The 19,129-nt window shown below is 47.1% G+C and overlaps 3 protein-coding genes across 8 annotated transcripts; 2 read left to right on the top strand and 1 right to left on the bottom strand.

Moving 5' to 3' along the window:
• Positions 1-82: 82 nt before the first annotated feature.
• Positions 83-4,332, bottom strand: usf2 (upstream transcription factor 2, c-fos interacting). 2 transcript variants are annotated; one of them, XM_055512713.1, is made up of 11 exons: positions 4,191-4,332; positions 3,497-3,540; positions 3,170-3,285; positions 2,970-3,086; positions 2,729-2,888; positions 2,561-2,648; positions 2,287-2,331; positions 1,987-2,045; positions 1,814-1,905; positions 1,381-1,509; positions 83-1,302 (listed from the first exon to the last, which is right to left on the bottom strand). In XM_055512713.1, the coding sequence occupies exons 1-11, from the start codon at positions 4,226-4,228 to the stop codon at positions 1,213-1,215; spliced, it is 978 nt and encodes a 325-aa protein (XP_055368688.1). In that variant the 5' UTR covers positions 4,229-4,332; the 3' UTR covers positions 83-1,212. The 2 variants fall into 2 exon arrangements, with proteins under 2 accessions (XP_055368688.1, XP_029022147.1); XM_029166314.3 differs by lacking the exon at positions 2,287-2,331.
• On the top strand, positions 4,333-12,773 carry LOC121201637 (lamin-A-like). Of its 2 annotated transcripts, none has more exons than XM_055512712.1 (12): positions 4,333-4,468; positions 6,317-6,539; positions 6,811-7,160; positions 8,225-8,381; positions 8,485-8,610; positions 9,096-9,266; positions 9,485-9,705; positions 9,777-10,023; positions 10,201-10,308; positions 10,388-10,507; positions 10,602-10,655; positions 11,395-12,773. In XM_055512712.1, the coding sequence occupies exons 3-12, from the start codon at positions 6,823-6,825 to the stop codon at positions 11,530-11,532; spliced, it is 1,680 nt and encodes a 559-aa protein (XP_055368687.1). In that variant the 5' UTR covers positions 4,333-4,468; positions 6,317-6,539; positions 6,811-6,822; the 3' UTR covers positions 11,533-12,773. The 2 variants fall into 2 exon arrangements, with proteins under 2 accessions (XP_055368687.1, XP_040928696.1); XM_041072762.2 differs by having other exon boundaries at positions 6,814-7,160.
• On the top strand, positions 4,345-19,007 carry LOC114865304 (lamin-A-like). Of its 4 annotated transcripts, none has more exons than XM_029166303.3 (14): positions 4,345-4,468; positions 13,821-14,063; positions 14,422-14,771; positions 15,860-16,016; positions 16,120-16,245; positions 16,401-16,571; positions 16,683-16,808; positions 16,973-17,193; positions 17,265-17,538; positions 17,614-17,721; positions 17,801-17,920; positions 18,004-18,060; positions 18,144-18,341; positions 18,470-19,007. In XM_029166303.3, the coding sequence occupies exons 3-14, from the start codon at positions 14,434-14,436 to the stop codon at positions 18,503-18,505; spliced, it is 1,932 nt and encodes a 643-aa protein (XP_029022136.1). In that variant the 5' UTR covers positions 4,345-4,468; positions 13,821-14,063; positions 14,422-14,433; the 3' UTR covers positions 18,506-19,007. The 4 variants fall into 4 exon arrangements, with proteins under 4 accessions (XP_029022136.1, XP_029022138.1, XP_029022137.1 ...); XM_029166305.3 differs by having other exon boundaries at positions 18,147-18,341; XM_029166304.3 differs by having other exon boundaries at positions 14,425-14,771.
• Positions 19,008-19,129: the final 122 nt, after the last annotated feature.

The following is a 19,129-nucleotide window of genomic DNA, read 5'->3' on the forward strand; positions in this document are numbered from 1 at the left end:
TTCAGTATTTAACATGTAACTACTGAATAAAAGACAACATTAAAATAAACAAATGCTGTGTAGTAAAGGACACACAATCGTATAAAGACTTCTGTTTTATTGTCGTATCAGAATGAGTCATGCCAGTGGTTATGTTTTCATGCTGTGGTGACTTTCAGTGTAGACAAAAGCTGGTTAGTAGCTACTTCCATCACTCCAACCCAAACTGCCCTCAGCAAACTTCTGACCATGGTGGTGTCATAGTCGTCCATCAGCAGGTTCCCGCAGGTTCTAAGACCTAGAGGCTGGTTCACCTCCGTCCAGTAGAACTACTGGGCCCAAACAGAGGCGGGTCTTAAACCTGTATCTCAGTGCATTACACCAGTGACCCTTTAAGCAGATATACAGACAAACTTGATTTTAATGCCCATTAAAAATATTCACACACTGAAATTCATCCATAGTCTCATTGATCTGTTCCCCACACAGAAAAACCAACCTAGACCGTCTATGCAAAGCCGTCATTGACTCTGGGAACCACCTGCCAGTGCACTATCCCATTTACCTGAGCTATGTTAACACCTGGCCTCTCCCACAGGCCCTGCACTACGAAGAAAACCCTGCGATCTCAAAGCGGCCTGCTCTCCTCACGTCAACAGTACTGGAGCTCGTACACGTGCTGTTGGAGCGTCAGTGTCCTTCACACACGCGATTGCTGACACTGCGAGTGTCCTGAGTGACAGCGGTGAGTCGGGTTCGTCGCTGGAGAAGGAAACGCAGAAATCGTTTTCTTTTGCTTTTAAGTGTATATATTCATTAAAGACTAATAAATTAAAAGTAAATGGGAGCTATCATTCATGTCACATTTACTAGTTTTCAAAAACACCAATTCAAAACAAGGAAGGAGTTGAAGGTCGCGGTACGATAAAAAGGTGGAATTGATAAAAAGAAACTCTCCTGCAGGTTCATAGTTTGAAGTAAAAGAACGTTTGGTGCAAGCGTGGAGGCTGCGCAGAGGCCGTTTTCCTTGAAGCGGACGTGAGGGGTTCGGTTGCCGACGCAGGTTGCTGCGTCTTTCAACGGCTGGAGGTGCAGGAGGCGCCTTCAGTCCGTCAGTGTTCGTCGGGCTCTGCGGTTGTGTGTGTTTTCGGTGTTCCGATTTCAGATGGAGGGAAAACTGCCTCTCACTGTTATTCGTTCGGGAGCACAGTTCGGGACGTGTCCAGGCCGCGATCACTGCGGCGTCGCGTCCCCGTTGACCTCGATGCCGTGCTGCTGCAGCTGCGCTCGAAGCAGCGCGTTGTCGTTCTTCAGCTCCTCGATCTGGGAAGGCACAAAAAGGTCAAAGGTCACCTCAGAGGCCCGTTCTTCAGTTTGCATTTGTTGCACGTTCCAGTTCACCTGTTGCCTCAGCAGCTCGTTGTCCATCTCCACCCGCTCCACGTCCTTGTAGCTCTCCTGCAGCCGCTGGTTGTTCTGCCGCAGCTCGCGGATGTAGTCGCAAGCTTTGGACAGAATGCCGCCTTTGCTCTGGAAGCACAACGGCTCATGATACAATATCAGTACGTTTTAAAGCGGGTGCCTCAGTCTGACTTCAGTAGGCCAGCATGCATGTGGGATGTCCTGAAAGCACAGCCAAGCAGAGGCCAACTTCACGCAGACAAGCAGCAAAGACACAGATTACAGGCGTAAAACATGCACGTTAGCGTGACCTCAAAGCAAGATTAAATCTAACAGAGGTCAAAGTGCTATTACAGCTACATCTACTGGGATTGTATGAATTTGCAAATGGATTTAGAAATAAAAAAGGTTTGTGACTGACTTCAGTACTCACCGCTCCAGTTCTGCTGTCGACACTGCAGTCAGGGATGATCTTTGACAGGGTCACGATCCAGTTGTTGATTTTGTCTCTCCTCCTTCTCTCCACTGCAAAGACAGAAGTTGGTCAAGTCTAAACACAGGAAAAGGCAAAGTAGCACTTGAGCAGCGGAGTCAGAGCGAACGTGCCTTCGTTGTGCTGCGCTCGTCTCCTCTCGTCTCTGGGCGCCCGAGGACCCTCCACCTTCCTGCAGGAACACAAAACAAACGAGACAGCGTTGACATCAGGGAGGAGCCCCGGATGGCGTTAGGAGAACCGGCACAGCTGAACCTTCAGAAGAGGAGGGAACTGGATGGAGCCCCAGGTCCTCTGAAGGACAAGCTAGTTTTAGACTGACTTCCAACCACAACAGATGACTAACAACTGATAAAGGAGCCACCAAACACATGAGGGGGCGGTGGGGGCGCGTACGTGGAAGTTCTCCTCACCAGTTAGTGCTGCCATGCTGCAACATCTCGCCATCACCAAGGTCTCTGGGGATGGCAGGTAAGTAGGACAGACGTGGCTTCAAATAGTGGTTGTGAGCTTTTTGTATCATCACACAAAACGACAAAGCTAATCGATAATCGAGTGGGCGCGAGGAGCAGAGAACGGGCCAGTTCACCGCACGGTCAAGGGGACAGGGGTGAGGAAGTGGAGGTGAGAAGTGGGCGACCGAAGAGTGCGGGGGGGGGGGGGGGGGGGGGGGGGGGGGTCACTCACGTGGTGTAGGTGTGTGTGCGAGGCGCGATGGTGCGCTGGGTCGTCGTCTGCAGCACTTCAGGAGGACTCATCATCACGTAAAACTGACCTGATTGGAGCAGAAGACAAAGGGTCAAGGAGCGGCGGAGGCGGAGCCGCCGTTACCGTGGTTACGCGCCGCTCTCTCACCTCCCGCCTGCGTGATGGTCGGGTCGGCGGCCTGCACCGACACGGCCGTTGCGGTGCCATCGCTGACGGTGGCGGCGGGGAAGTAGGCGAAGCGGGCCTCCCCTCCCACCGCGTCGCCGCCGGGGCTGCCGCCGTTGCTGAACGGGTTCTGGATCACAGCCTGGCAGAGGCGGAGGCCCAGATTTCAAACAAACCGCCCGCCCGCGTGCACGCGCCCCACGTGACTCCCTCACTCACTCACCTGCGCCACGGCCTGAGGGGCTCCGGCGAACGCCGCGGCGGAGACCACGCTGACGGCGCCGGTCCCGTCGGCCGCCGCCTCCAGCTCGTCCGTCACCTGAACCACGCGGTACGTCACCTGTGCAGCAGGAGGAGAAGCAGCGTGAGGCTCTGGTTCCTGTCCAGTCACACCGAACCCGGTCACCAGCAGAACCTGCTCACCTGCCCGCCACTGTTCTCTGTGCGAAACTGATACTGCACATTGTGGTCAGCGAACGCAGCCTGAGGGACACCAGTGATGGTCACTGCAGTCTGCTCCTCCGTCCCCACGGCCTCACCTGCAACACACACACACACACACACACACACACACACACACACACACACACACACACACACACACACACACACACACACACACACACACACACACACACACACACACACGTGACGCTACACAGCTGCAAACATCTGCACTTTCATCACTGAGAGCATGTGGGACGCTTGGTTTCCAGAAAAGCTGAATATTTGCATAAACGGAGCTCCCACCTTCCTGCAACTGCACCACCTCCTCGGTTTCCTGTTTGTCGTGACTAGAAAGAAAGACAGAGAAACCCAATGAGTTCATTTAGGCTGAGAATCCCCTTTCATTGACTCACGGACGCTGAATAACGGCTGCGCTGTGGGCGCAGGGCGCCACCGCGTGGCCGCGACGGGACACGACCGACAGAACATAAATAAGACAAAGTGAAACACTTCAACGTGCGCGTTTGAAAGAAGCCATGTTTGTCAGCGTTTCAGGACGAAACGCTCAGACTAAAGAAAATCTGTGAAAGTTTCATTTGCTGCAACGGTGAAATTCAAACTTTAAAAATACCCTTAACCCCGAGCCTTTACGCATTTTAACTTTAAATTGGGGTGAAGGCATCGCTCGGTGCAATAGGAACTCGGCGTGAATCTCGTGCACGGATTCCCGCTGTGAATGAGCCGTTCACAACTTGCTGAATCAAACGCCGCCGCCGTGATGTTACGTTTGCAGCGGGGCGCGCGGCTCGCGCTGAGAGCCCGACGGGGCGCGTCGCGTCGGGCCGCGCGCACCTTCGCCACGTTACTGGCACAGGCGGCGCGAGGCTGCTGTGAAAGGTGTGTGGGGCTTATGAACTGAGCCCCGCGACGGCAGCAGAGCGGCTTTTAGGCCGCGCTGGGAGCCGCGGCTGAGCAGGAAGCAGGCGCCGCCGCTCACCTCGCCGAGCTGTCCAGGCTCTGCTCCAGCAAATCCATGAAGGTCTGCGGGTGGAAGGACGCCGGCGATCAACGACACTGATTTACGGAGATGGAAGCGCTGATCACGGGGACAAACACACGGGTCATGTGAGGAAGACAGTCCAGGACACGTGAGGCGCCGAGCGGGCGAGCGAGCAGCTAAGATGGAGGCCGCTGCGGAGCGGGACGGGTCCTTCTGCGTCTGTGCGGAAAACAAAGAGCGGCTCCGGCTGTTGGCGCAGCTTTGCGGCGGCGGCGGTGCGTTGTGCCGACGGGTGAAGCTCGTTGCGGACTCTCTGGGCGACGGATGGCTGCGTGGACCGACTTTGTCCGTGGGATTAGTCCGTTTCGGGCGTTTTACGTGGGGCTTTCCTTTTTGTCGCTCGGCGGCGCACAGCTGCTGTTTATCCGCGCAAAGCTGCGGGCTGCGACATGCGCTCAATAAGATATGGAGTGGACTCGTCTGCGCGTCTTATTAGGCGCTTTAATTCGCTGCGTTTCCTCGACATGTCTTTTCAAGACTGAACAATTCAGTCTGATATTCACGTGACTCCCGAGAGGCCAAGAGTTTGGTGGATAGAAAATAATCAGTCTTTTCTCGGGTTATTTCCGCATTAAACATTAAACGCAGGGATTTGTAAACAGTAGTTTTAAAGTATTTGTGTTTGCAGACAATAGTAATTGCTGTATGTTGCTTATTTGACACACATGTGCAGACAATTGGCTCCTCGGCTGCACTTTTTTCAGGTTGTTTGCCCAGGTGACCACCGAGATCCAATACGGGTTTTCCAATAAACCACATGACAAAAAGTGAACGCGTCCGCCAGAACGCGGCGAGCGGCTCCTCGTAACTCACCGCTCTGCTTCTGCATCTGGCGCCGCACGTTGCGGGTTTTCTCAAGAAACAATCGAACACACGCGAATGAATGATTTCGTTGCTAGAAAACTGTGAAACGTCTGCGCAGCGACGCGTCCATCAAACTCGGCCGCTGGGAGGCGATGCTGCGTCTGAGAGCGGCCGCGGCGTCTGCGGCGACTTGCTGCTAAATGACGTCTACATTGAAATTCATCTGTCAATGTGACAGTGAATCAAATGAGCCTCTGTGTTTTAGGTCACAGGGACATTTAACAACGCGGATCAGACGCACCGATGAGGAACCGAAAAATAAGAAAATAACAGGAAACACGATCAAAACCCACAGAACGGACACGTGAAGCCACCAGCAAATACATCTGTGCTCTCCACACATGGAAAAACGCTCACTGGCCACTTTATCACGTTACACTTACACTTACACATACACTTTACATAATCGTGGCATCAGTACAAACATCAGTATAATTAATGGCCTAGAACCTAAATACGTTGCTTGGTTATGTCTGACTCTACCTTTAAAGGCCTTTCCCCCAAAAATATTTCAAAACGAAAGTGTAGGAAACAGGTGACACAGAGACTGATTACTGACAATTAAAGGTTGAAAATCCCATATCTTTATTGCAGTTAATCACAGGCAAAATAAAAAAGCTTGCTGACTTGAGATCTTGATACTTTTTAAGATAAGATAAGATTTCTTAGACTTTATTCATCTCATGATGGGGAAATTCGTTTGTCTACAGCAGCAAGGAGACATCAATAGGACAACAGTATAACAGTATGGAAGAACAGTAAATAGAACAGACAGCAGAAGTATTAACTATACAACAAAAATAAAACTGCGATACCATAACAAGTGAAAACCACTGAGTATAAATATGACAGAAACTACAACAACGAATGAAATGCACCATGTGGGTACATAATATGTAATAATAATTAATAGACTTGTGCAATTAGTGGTCAAACTGAACAGCCAGTAAGAAACAATTAAATCAGTTTATACATGTTTGAAAAATGAAACAAATATGTTTGATATCATATGTATGACTGAAATAAATGTCACACACCAAGCAAATATCATTGTCTTCTTTAAAACCTCCTGGATTAAAGGCTTTGTTGCATATCACACATTTGCTTTAACCTTTGAGCAGCAGGTTTGAGAGAACCCACTGGAAATGACTTTCTAAGTATCATATGCGTTTCTCATTGTGAGTGACTCATTCTGTCAGATCCCACACCCCTTCCACTGAAGACACAGACGGAGGGAGAGAAAGGACCAACCACCTACTAAGTGCCAGACTTGAGGCCAGCCTCTCTCCTCCCATCTCATTCTTTCCTATATGGGCAAATGAGTCTGCAGACAGTGCAGGAACAGACTGAGGAACCAAGACGGACGCTCACATCACAGGGAAGTTAACAAGCAGCAGCCTTTTGTATTCATGCTTTATAAAGGTGATTATACAGTTCATTTACTACTTAAAACCTACTATTGTAAAAATCAGCTTTTTACAGGCTATTTAATAAAAACGAATATCTTCTGCATTTAATAATTTAATAACTGGTAAATATTGAATGGGGATTTGTAGGATGAGCCTTGTTATGAACTTTTACCATTTTGCATAATGTTTAAAACACAATCTTGACCATAATTACAAATAATTACAAAATGTAATTACACAGTACAAGTAATTATTGATTTTTGTGTCTATTTCTGGATAAATAGCAGATAAGTGCAATGGCGACGCCCAAAAACACTCCCCGAGGTGCAAACACACCGCTATCGCCCAACCGCATCACTCGGCTCCAGGAGAAGGAGGACCTGTGCAACCTCAACGACCGCCTGGCCGTCTACATCGACAAGGTGCGCTCCCTGGAGTCTGAGAACGCAGGTCTGCGGCTGCGCATCACTGAGTCTGAGACGGAGGTCAGCCGGGAGCTGACGGGCCTGAAGGCCGCCTACGAGACCGAGCTGGGCGCCGCCCGTCAGACCCTGGACTCCGTGGCCAAAGAGCGAGCTCGACTGCAGCTGGAGCTGGGCAAACTGAGAGAGGACCACAAGGAGCTGAAGGCCAGGTGGGTTCCAGAGGAGCTACAAAGGAATAGTACAAATAACTAAATGATGATGTATGTAAATGATGCCCTGTGACTTTACAGGCCCCGAAAACACCCCTGCATGATCCCCATGTATGATGTAGGTTGTAATTAAGACTAGAAGTCAGACTCACTCTGTGCTAAGGAGTGTGGAGCTGTTACAGTTTTTTATGACCAACAGCTAAAGATCAAATAAGATAAGATAAATCTTAACCGACACCACATAAATGAAATTTACTGGGTAAACAGCTCACTAAATATAGTTTATGGTACATAACAATAAAGATAAAGCTACAGTATACTGATTGGACAGTGAGGCGCAAATTCTAAAAGATCTAGTGGGGGAAAAGTTGGCTCAAGAAGATAGAGATACGAGGTACAGGACAAAGAAATGCAGTTTGCAAAAAGCAGTAAGAAAATAATAAACAATTTTTAAAATAAGTGCCTTCTTGTGCTTCAGGACTATGGAGTGTGAGGCTCGTTGTTAAGGGCTGTCTGGTCTCTGTACAATCGGAGCAGGAGCTTGGGTCGATTTACTGGTAATTTACTGGTCAGTCTACGTTCCTACCCTCACCCATGGTCAGGAGCTTTGGGTCATGACTGAAAGGGCAAGATCACGGATACAAGCGGCCGAAATGAGCTTCCTCCATAGAATGGCTGGGTGCACCCCTGGAGATAGGGTGAGGAAGATAGGGTGAGGAGCTCTGTCCCCCGGGAGGAGCTCAGAGTAGAGTCGCTGCTCCTCCACATCGAGAGGAGCCAGCTGAGGTGGACCTCCCCGACGCCTCCTGGTGGGCATGTCCCACCGGTAGGAAGCCCTGAGGATGACCCATGACACGCTGGAGAGACTATGTGTCTTGGCTCAACCTGGTAACGTTTACAGGTCCCACTGGAAAAGCTGGAGGAATTGTCGGGGAGAGGGAAGTCTGTGCTTAGACTGCTGCCCTCCGGCCTTGGATAAACTGTTGAAAATGGATGGATGATAGTTAGTGAGAGAGAGTTTTATTGTCATGGCAACGTCTGAGCTACTCTCTGTGACTCCACAGGAACACCAAGAAGGAGTCAGAGCTGGGAGGAGCTCTGCAGAGGCTCAAAGACCTGGAGGCGCTGCTGAACTCCAAGGATGCGTCTCTGACTACGGCTCTGGGAGAGAAGCGGAACCTGGACGTGGAAAACAGGGATCTGAAGGCTCAGGTTGCCAAGGTGAACTTTGAACGTCTGGCCACAATTTTCAACAACACGGGCCTCACGATGCTGCTTTATAAGTATTTTTATGCTAACGTTGGGACGTACTGTGGTTTTTCAGCTGGATACCACTTTGGGCGATGTGAGAAAACAGCTGCAGGATGAGATGCTGAGGAGAGTGGATGGAGAGAATCGCATCCAGACTCTCAAAGAGGAGCTGGAATTTCAAAAGAACCTTCACTCTGAGGTTGAAAAAACTCTTATCACCAACAGTTGATCGTTTTTGATCGTTTTTTATGACATGACAATGGCTATTTTGGATAAACAGATATTTCTAATTACAATGCAATAGATTATTTTTGGCGTAGCATCTATCCAAACCATCCTAGGGGTCACTCTTGAGTATGGAGAGTCCTGGTAATAATGTCCAGACCTAAAGAACTGCAGTTATTTCAGTTTATTGCAGATGGATGACAATATTGATATTTGTATATGGTGGCGTCTTATCACTCTGGCATCAAGCATTTAGTGTGCTGGATCTGTAGCATCCTAAAATTAGCAAACTAGTGGTAACTAACCATCCCGTCCTCTGGTGCACTGTGATAGTTGCCTTAAATCACTTGTCTTGTCACCTGTGATTGGCTCAACTATACATCACAAAGTGCCACCAGACAGGAAGTAAATTAATATTATTACCACAATCAAACATTTCTTTTGGTATTCCTCCAACAGGAACTGCGGGAAGTGAAGCGGCGTCACGAGTCTCGTATGATCGAGCTGGACAATGGCCACCAGCAGGAATTTGAAAGCAAGCTGGCTGAGGCCTTGGTGGAGATGCGCAATCAGCATGATCTGCAGATCAAGATGTACAAGGACGAGCTGGAGAAGATGTACAACAGCAAGGTTGGTCATTCCACCAGCACAGAAACCACAATACCTGCAGAAGCAGGTGAGCTTTAACGCAGAGGTCACGGTCAGGGTCGTCATCACTTCGCAGGTATCACTGACACTTCTGATAATACATTCCAACACTAGGCCAGGACACCCTTCACAGACACTATGAAGCTGTGTTTTCAGTCCACGCTCATCTTCTAACACCTGTGACCTTCTGTCTGCTGCAGCTGGCGGCTCGAGAGGCCAAAGTGAGAGACCTGGAGGACGCCCTGTCTCGGGAGCGGGACACTACCCGCCGGCTGCTCGGAGAAAAAGACAGAGAAATGGCGGAGATGAGGCAGCAGATGCAGCAACAGCTGGACGAGTATCAAGAGCTCCTGGATGTGAAGCTAGCTCTGGATATGGAGATATGTGCCTACAGGAAGCTGCTGGAGGGAGAGGAGCAGAGGTCGGCGGCTTGAAGGAATCCTTCTGCCTCTCCCACTGTTCCCTCCTGTTAATCACCTGTTGTCTCTGCAGGCTGCGTCTCTCTCCCAGCCCTCCACCCGCCATCGTGACAGGAAGTCGCTCCTCCACGTCGGCAGCTCACTATCGAAGTGCCAAGAGATCCTGCCCCAATGACAAAAATGAGGACGAGTTCAGCTTCACAGGAGCAACTGTGACTCGCAAACAGGTCACCCAGAAAGCGTCCGCCAGCGGCCGGGTCACTGTGGACGAGGTGGACATGGACGGGAAATACGTCAGACTCAGCAACAAAGCAGACAAGGTGAGAGGATGAACAGAGTTGTTGGACGTTTAAATATCAATGTTCTCAGTTGTTTGTTCAGTTACTGTTTCTGGAAAATATGCACACACAAAGTTTCCTCTAGTCTATTTAATAAGATCAGTACCCAATGGAGAAAATCATGACCTGTCTTTTTTTAGTATAATTTTGGTTTTCCAGGATCAAATCTTGGGGAACTGGCAGGTGAAGCGGCAGGTGGGGTCTGGAGCAGCCATCGTCTTCAAGTTTCCAGCCAAGTTCACCCTGAAGGCCGGTCAGAGGGTCACGGTAGGCAGCACCCCCAGCACGCTGACCGCTAATAAACACAGCTGCACGTATTTTAACCCTACATCTGCATGTTGGTCAGATCTGGGCCTCCGGTGCTGGTGGAACCCACAAACCTCCATCTGAGCTGGTGTGGAAGTCTCAGCCCTCCTGGGGAACTGGAGAACAGTTTCAGACCACTCTAATCAGCGCTAATGGAGAGGTACCAGCTACACATACTGTACACCAGTATCCCACTGAGAACATGACAACAAATAATAAATGTTTAATTGTTCACATCAAACCTTTTTTTACAGGAAATGGCAATGAGGAAGGTCACCCGCAATCAGTTTGGAGATGATGATGACATGGTGAGAATTGTTAAAAGTGAAACATATTAAGATAAGACTTTATTAATGCCACAATAGGGAAAATCATTTGCAGCAGTGATATAACATTGAACAAAAACAACAGACAGAAACAAAATAGAAACAAAAAACAGTATTAAATGTGCAAGAAATAACAAAACAGAACAAGACAAGACACAGTGCAGAATATGAGATTTCAAATGGTGGTGATACAGTTATTGTAAGAACACAGCAATTAAAGTGAGTGTGCAGTGTAGTTGTTGTCACTGCAGTGATATGTTGTCCAGTCTGATGTCAGTGGGGAGGAGTCTCCTTCTGTCTCAGCCTGTACTGCCCCCCCCAGCACACAACTCCATACAGGACTACTGAGGCCACCACAGTGTCACAGAAAGTCCTTAGCAGCTGTCTGCACACACCAAAGGACCCCAGTCTCCTCAGCAGGTGGAGGCCACTCTGGCCCTTCTTATACAGAGCATCTGTGTTGTTTGACCAATCCAGTTTATTGTTGAGGTGAACACCCAGGTATTTAACAGTGTCCACAAACTCAAAGCCTGAGCCAACAATAGCGGTGTCGTCTGAGAACAGGTGTTTCATAGTTTGTTTGTGTAAACTAATAAAAAAAATACAACCACACTCTGAAGATATAGTAATAGAGTCATTTGTCAACATTTTGTTTTGAGACGTCACTAATGAGTTATTAAGTCTTACCTCTGACGGTGTATCTGCCCTCCTGCCTCAACAGGGTCATGGCACCTGTGGGGGTGGTGAATACGATCTCCGGAGCAGGATAGTGGTCTGTGGATCCTGTGGACTTCCTTCAGACACTGCCAGCAACTCTTCCATGACCCCAAATCCTCCCTCTTTCCTCAGTCTCAGATGATCCCAGAACCAGCACTCCTTGCAGGGCAGATCCATAGTAAAAAAACATTTTTAACCCTATGAGCCCCACCCCCTATTTTCTGGCATTGTAGGGGGTGCTACCATACCATCTTTAGCTACCATAAAGAGTAGATCTCTGCAACCATAAAGGCTTTTTGAATGTATTTGGTTATAATGTACAGGACACTCTGGAGATGTGATATGAGGTGTAAATATTAGTTTATGTGTTACTGGTGAAAAGTTGATGAAGTTGGAACACAATAAAAATAAGAAAAATCTATCTTCATCTGGAAAAAACTGCACCTACAGTATAATACTATCTTAGTTAACTAAGGCCTCAGGGCCTCCAAAGCTTTATAGACTCATAGCACATAATGTTAATATCATCTCAGCGAAGGAATACTTATTATAACACAAAGCAGAACAAAATTGCAAAGGCTTTTTGTAGACAAAAGTCAGATGAGATCAGATTTTTCTACTATAAACTCGTAATATTTTTATGCCTATACCTATAAAAGTAATCAGTATAATCAAAATAACTCTTCTCTGTAAATATCTAACTAATATTTGATCATATTAATCTAATATTGATCAATCAGGGTCAAAGAATGAGACCGCAGTACCTCTTACAGCCACTAAAGGGCCACGGGAGACCAGGGTTGAGTTGTTTACAGGCCTGCGTTTCAGCCCGCCAACGTCAGTTCGAGGCCAATGAGCGCTCGTTTGAGTCGTTACAACCGAAAGATTTGCAAGACGCGAGATTGACAGCTCTGGCAGCCAATAAGAATGACCCAAACGCACCTACATCAGCAATGACGTCACAATTTGGAAAATCACGCAATATAACTTACTTTAAATAAAACGCTTTAGACAGGGTGATTGTTTATGACCAACGAAGAGGGAGAAAAGGGAAAATGGGATTGGTTCAACAGTGATAGGAACTTTACACGTCAAAATGTCGGCCAAAAGTGAAAGCAAACACAGCATTCAGATAAGTACTGAGGTCCTCTGGCATATATATCGCCCCCTGTATTGTCTGCCATGCCATGGTGCACCTTGTTGGATTCTGTATAATATTAACTTTCATTTGAGCTGTAGTTTATTTGTGTTGCATGAGGTTTCGTAGCAGTGGAGCGTATATGCTAGCTTAGGTAGCGCTACAGAGTGTCATTATTGTTTACATTTTTGTTTATTACCAGAGCTGTGATTGAAGCATGTGAAATACATTTATGGAGCACTGTAGCCAAGATTCTGCTGTTTAATTTGATATTAAATATGTCTATAGTCGTTCCTAGTTAGCGCATGATAAGCCATTTAAACCCAAAAGGGACCTAATCTGGCGCCCCCTCGACACCCAATTGGATGTTTTATGGCTGAAACTAATTCTTAACATTTTTTTTTCTTTGGAGACAGAAACTGTCCAATCATGTGAAATACTGGATCCATGTATACACTAGTTATGTGCCAGTTATCAGTAGCTTTAGTTATTTACCAGTTATAATTCTATATTCTTTTGCACAGTTATTTGATATTGTATAAATTTTGATCCCCTATAGGCCTGTTTATGAAATATTTCTATTCATTCGGTGACTTGTATTTTTTTAGGGATATCATTTTGCAACAGTCTTTCAATTGAAGTTTTAATTTTTTAGCCAGAGTGACCAGAAAGATTCAAGTTGTGGTTTCCCATAAGCCACTTGAGAAAAAGTGTCATAAACCATTGTGCAACCTTCACATTCTTCTCATACATTACTGTTCTATGTCTTGTAAAGGCTCTGCAGTCAGTAGCAATATTTCTTCAAAACAGACAAACATATATGAATCAATGATTTTGACATTTCTATTAAATTCAACCACTAGGAGGCGATGCCGTGTCTGTCAGGGTTAGAACATAACTAACCAGGGTGATTCTAGTTGGTTATGCCCGACTTTAGCTGTCAGAGTCCATGTTTTGTCTTTTCTATAGGTAATCACAGGCAATAAAAAAGCTTGCTGACTTGAAATCTTGATGCTTTTTAATAGATTTGTGGACAGTAAGAAACAATTAAATCCAGTTTATACAAGTTTGCAAAATGAAACAAATATGTTTGATATCATATGTATGATTCAAATCAATGTCAAACACCAGACAAATATCATTGTCTTCTTTAAAACCTCCTGGATTAAAGGCTTTGTTGCATATCACACAATTTCTTTAACCTTTGAGCAGCAGGTTTGAGAGAACCCACTGGAAATGACTTTCTAAGTATCATATGTGCGTTTCTCATTGTGGGTGACTCATTCTGTCAGATCCCACACCCCTTCCACTGAAAGACACAGACGGAGGGAGAGAAAGGACCAACCACCTACTAAGTGCCAGACTTGAGGCCAGCCTCTCTCCTCCCATCTCATTCTTTCCTATATGGGCAAATGAGTCTGCAGACAGTGCAGGAACAGACTGAGGAACCAAGACGGACGCTCACATCACCGAAAAGTGAAGGAAAATTAACAAAGACGCCTGCAAAGATTTCTCTTCTTCTCACTAACTGAAAGGTAAAGTTGCTGAAACCAGCAGCCTTTTGTGTCTGTGGACGTTACTTTGATGTTAGGGTGGAGCTGATGACCACTCCCAAGGCTTTTAATTCATTATGCTTTCTTGTTTGTTTTGTGTAAAAAGTTATCCAAATTTTTTGCAAAGATACATTTTAGAAATGAACTAAACCGTTCTTTGACCACTAAAAACTTACTGTTGTGACTTATGAAAGTTGACAGATCAGCACTTCCGAAATGTACATATGTGCTTTTCTATTTTATATTATTTTCTATTGGATGTCGTGTGACGATAGATGTTGAATGTGGAGTTGTTGGCTGATAATTAGGTCGATTTTTGTGTCTATTACTGGATAAATAGCAGATAAGTGCAATGGCGACGCCCAAAAACACTCCCCGAGGTGCAAACACACCGCTATCGCCCAACCGCATCACTCGGCTCCAGGAGAAGGAGGACCTGTGCAACCTCAACGACCGCCTGGCCGTCTACATCGACAAGGTGCGCTCCCTGGAGTCTGAGAACGCAGGTCTGCGGCTGCGCATCACTGAGTCTGAGACGGAGGTCAGCCGGGAGCTGACGGGCCTGAAGGCCGCCTACGAGACCGAGCTGGCCGACGCCCGGCAGACCCTGGACTCCGTGGCCAAAGAGCGAGCTCGACTGCAGCTGGAGCTGGGCAAACTGAGAGAGGACCACAAGGAGCTGAAGGCCAGGTGGGTTCCAGAGAGTGAGGCAGCTGCAACGGGATATTAAGAAGGAGCGGTACCCTGTAACTTTACAGGCCCCAAATTCCTTAAGCACACCCCTGCATGACCCCATGTGTGATGCAGTTTGTAATTAGAGCAAGAGTGTGAAATATCCACGAACAAGTGACCTCCTGCAAATCAAGGACTGGATTCATTATCAGTCAGACTCACTTTGCGCTCAAAGTGTGGAGCTGTTAAGGCCTCACATGGTCTTTAATAGCCAGCAGCTAAAGGCTAAATTTGGCACATTTACAAATATCTCTCTGTTGCTGCTTTAATGACTCATTGTTATGCTCTTTATCCTTTAAATATCACTTGTAGTCAAAGAAGATTTCATTTCCTGTAATTGTTTTTTCCAGAACAATAAACCACATTTTTCGCCGGTCGATAAAGAAATCAGCCCATCTTAATGCTTTTGCATGAAGACGAATGCTTTTCATTACACTGCTGATAGAATGTCTCTGCACGTGAGTCACTGCAACAGACCACGTTTACTCATTAGCTTTTAATAACTGACGCTTGCATAACTTGTGGCCACTCCCAGGCTCCAGCGGACCTCCTCTCTGCTCACTACGCTGCCACATCCAACGCTTGATGACTAACTCTTTCCCCAGTTTCTCCTGCTTCACCAAAGTCAACACCAGGAGCACAATACGTGGCAGTGTTTGGAGCGCTCCTCGCTTGCCTCCATTACTTTTCCATAAATGCTGAGATGACGGCCGCTGCATGTTTGGCCAAGCCAGGCTGTTGCCATGGCAACATCTCCGCTAAACACCAACGGCTGTGGCTTGTGGCTAGCAGATACGCGGGACTGGACGCTGATCTATGTGGTCTATGAGTCAGACCCGCCGAGGTCCTTTCCATGTTTATATTCCACCCAGGCTGCATCCTTGTTCAGAAATAGCTTGTAATTGCTCTCTTAGACTGTGCAGAGGAAACTATAGTAAATCAGATTCCACATGGTTCTGAAGTTACAAAGCCCAATTAGGATCCCATTCAATATATCCTCTGGCAGGAAGATGCAGCTGTGTGTCTGAGACTCTGTGACTCCACAGGAACACCAAGAAGGAGTCAGAGCTGGGAGGAGCTCTGCAGAGGCTCAAAGACCTGGAGGCGCTGCTGAACTCCAAGGATGCGTCTCTGACTACGGCTCTGGGAGAGAAGCGGAACCTGGACGTGGAAAACAGGGATCTGAAGGCTCAGGTTGCCAAGGTGAACTTTGAACGTCTGGCCACAATTTTCAACAACACGGGCCTCACCGTGCTGCTTTATAAGTATTTTTATGCTAACGTTGGGACGTACTGTGGTTTTTCAGCTGGATACCACTTTGGGCGATGTGAGAAAACAGCTGCAGGATGAGATGCTGAGGAGAGTGGATGGAGAGAATCGCATCCAGACTCTCAAAGAGGAGCTGGAATTTCAAAAGAACCTTCACTCTGAGGTTGAAAAAGCTCTTATCATCAACAGTTGATCGTTTAAGAGGAAATTTCCACCACACTGTTTTCTTTTTGTGACGTGACAATGGCTTTCTTTGACTGATAAAACAGGTTTCTGTAATCACAACTGAACAGATTATTTTTGGTATTCCTCCAACAGGAACTGCGGGAAGTGAAGCGGCGTCACGAGTCTCGTATGATCGAGCTGGACAATGGCCACCAACAGGAATTTGAAAGCAAGTTGGCTGAGGCCTTGGTGGAGATGCGCAATCAGCATGATCTGCAGATCAAGATGTACAAGGACGAGCTGGAGAAGACGTACAACAGCAAGGTTGGTCATTCCACCAGCACAGAAACCACAATAAATAAAGGCTGACGCATCAGGGCCACATTCACGAAGCACTTCCTGTCTTTACCTGTATCTACCTGTGTTTTACCTCAGCTGGAAAGCGCTCGCCAGTCGGCCGACAGGAGCAGCCACCTGGTGGGAGCAGCTCACGAGGAGCTTCAGCAGACACGCATCCGTCTGGAGTCCATGTCGGCTCAGCTCAGCCAGCTGCAGAAGCAGGTGAGCAGAGGTCACGGTCAGGGTCGTCATCACTTCGCAGGTATCACTGACACTTCTGATAATAGAATCCAACACTAGACCAGGACATCCTTCACAGACACTATGAAGCTGTGTTTTCAGTCCACGCTCATCTTCTAACACCTCTGACCTTCTGTCTGCTGCAGCTGGCGGCTCGAGAGGCCAAAGTGAGAGACCTGGAGGATGCCCTGTCTCGAGAGCGGGACACTACCCGCCGGCTGCTCGGAGAAAAAGACAGAGAAATGGCGGAGATGAGGCAGCAGATGCAGCAACAGCTGGACGAGTATCAAGAGCTCCTGGATGTGAAGCTAGCTCTGGATATGGAGATATGTGCCTACAGGAAGCTGCTGGAGGGAGAGGAGCAGAGGTCGGCGGCTTGAAGGAATCCTTCTGCCTCTCCCACTGTTCCCTCCTGTTAATCACCTGTTGTCTCTGCAGGCTGCGTCTCTCTCCCAGCCCTCCACCCGCCAACGAGACAGGAAGTCGCTCCTCCACGTCGGCAGCTCACTCTAGATCAATCCACTGCGGCGCTAGGAGTTCTCCTGCCAAGAGGCGGCGCCCCAATGACACCGACAGCGAGGCCTCCAGCTTCACAGCAGGCGCTGTGGCTCGCACGCGGATCACACAGCAGGCGTCCGCCAGCGGCCGGGTCACTGTGGACGAGGTGGACATGGACGGGAAATACGTCAGACTCAGCAACAAAGCAGACGAGGTGAGAGGATGAATGAGTTGTTATTATATATTTAGTTGAAACAAATGTTTTAAATTCAACATTTTGGTTTTCCAGGATCAGAACTTGGGGAACTGGCAGGTGAAGCGGCAGGTGGGGTCTGGAGCAGCCATCGTCTTCAAGTTTCCAGCCAAGTTCACCCTGAAGGCCGGTCAGAGGGTCACGGTAGGCAGCACCCCCAGCACGCTGACCGCTAATAAACACAGCTGCACGTATTTTAACCCTACATCTGCATGTTGGTCAGATCTGGGCCTCAGCTGCTGGTGGAAGCCACAATCCTCCATCTGAGCTGGTGTGGAAGTCTCAGCCCTCCTGGGGGACTGGAGACCAGTTTCAGACCACTCTGATCAGCGCTAATGGAGAGGTACCAGCTAAACATTTACAATAAATAAGAAATGTGAGGTTTTGTAACATATAAATATTATTTATTATTTATATTTCTTTCAGGAAATGGCAATGAGGAAAGTCACCCGCATTCAGTTTGAAGAAGATGACGATGACATGGTGAGAATTCATTCAGTTCAGTCCACTGTATTTCTAGTATGTTGTGCAACATGCTGCTGACAGTGAATCTGCCCCCGTCTCAGCAGGTGGCTCACAGCACCTGTGGGGATGGTGAATACAATCTCCGGAGCAGGACGGTGGTCTGCGGATCCTGTGGACTTCCCTCGGACAAATCCAGCAGCTGCTCTGTGAGCTCAGCCTCCCGCTCCTTCCGCAGTGGAGGCGTCTCTGAGGGTCTGCTGCCAAACTCCTACGTGTTCAGCACCAGCACGCCTCGCAAGGTGGGTCCTTCAGAACTTCTAACTAGAGGTCTAACTAGAAACAAGATGCTCGGACGCTAAAGCATAAATCACTATTGACTTAAAAATGATGCTTTGTGCTTGAAACTAACTTAACATTGTTTTCTTAGACTGGAGGCAGAATGGAGAACTGTCCGATCATGTGAACCACTGGATCCATGTAATCTACACTAGTTAGGTGGCAGTTATCTGTAGTTTAATTATTTACCAGTTGTAGTTATTACTTTTTCTGGACATTGTATGCAATCCATTTTTATGTTATTTCTTATAATGTGTGTAGGCATGTTTATGATTTTGGATACTTGTGATCTACAGTATATTTTGCAGTTAGATTTTGTACCGGTGTTTTGAAACTGTATTTCTCCTGAACTGGAGAATGAAACTACCAGCCACTTCATCAAACATCGTATAACAGCTGTTCAAGCTATTCTGTGATATCTTATTTTTTTATATTCCCTCAAACCTATGACGTATCAAACATTGAAGTAAATAGTTTTTGTTTATTAGTTAATTTGTTTAGCTTATTTTTACAAAATCGAAACATATTTTGAATAAAACGGCTTTCATAAAAAATGTTAACTGGTTATATTCTTGCTACAGACTTACAGAAAAGTTGTATTTTTCTGAAATAAAAACGTTTTTACATTTGTCCTGTCGTTTACTGTATAAAAACTAATTATTATTCGTATCCTTATATTTATTCTTCTTTTTCTTAATTAATATATAGCAAAAAATAAAGATCTGAATCATACCTCAATAAATAAACACTG

This window comes from Betta splendens, chromosome 11 (genome assembly GCF_900634795.4).
Source record: "Betta splendens chromosome 11, fBetSpl5.4, whole genome shotgun sequence".
Lineage (NCBI taxonomy): Eukaryota > Metazoa > Chordata > Actinopteri > Anabantiformes > Osphronemidae > Betta > Betta splendens.

What these genes read in the sequence shown, in the direction of transcription:
- LOC114865304 (XM_029166303.3), top strand. Translation starts at nt 14,434, where the DNA reads ATGGCGACGCCCAAAAACACTCCCCGAGGTGCAAACACACCGCTATCG. An exon ending in TCAGCAACAAAGCAGACGAG is followed by an intron (nt 17,539 to 17,613) that starts GTGAGAGGATGA and finishes TTGGTTTTCCAG; the next exon opens with GATCAGAACTTGGGGAACTG. An exon ending in GCACCAGCACGCCTCGCAAG is followed by an intron (nt 18,342 to 18,469) that starts GTGGGTCCTTCA and finishes TTGTTTTCTTAG; the next exon opens with ACTGGAGGCAGAATGGAGAA.
- LOC121201637 (XM_055512712.1), top strand. Translation starts at nt 6,823, where the DNA reads ATGGCGACGCCCAAAAACACTCCCCGAGGTGCAAACACACCGCTATCG. An exon ending in CTGGAGGGAGAGGAGCAGAG is followed by an intron (nt 9,706 to 9,776) that starts GTCGGCGGCTTG and finishes TTGTCTCTGCAG; the next exon opens with GCTGCGTCTCTCTCCCAGCC. An exon ending in AGGCCGGTCAGAGGGTCACG is followed by an intron (nt 10,309 to 10,387) that starts GTAGGCAGCACC and finishes CATGTTGGTCAG; the next exon opens with ATCTGGGCCTCCGGTGCTGG.
- usf2 (XM_055512713.1), bottom strand. Translation starts at nt 4,228, where the DNA reads ATGGATTTGCTGGAGCAGAGCCTGGACAGCTCGGCGAG. An exon ending in CAGAGAACAGTGGCGGGCAG is followed by an intron (nt 3,087 to 3,169) that starts GTGAGCAGGTTC and finishes CCTGCTGCACAG; the next exon opens with GTGACGTACCGCGTGGTTCA. An exon ending in CCCCTCAGGCCGTGGCGCAG is followed by an intron (nt 2,889 to 2,969) that starts GTGAGTGAGTGA and finishes CGCCTCTGCCAG; the next exon opens with GCTGTGATCCAGAACCCGTT.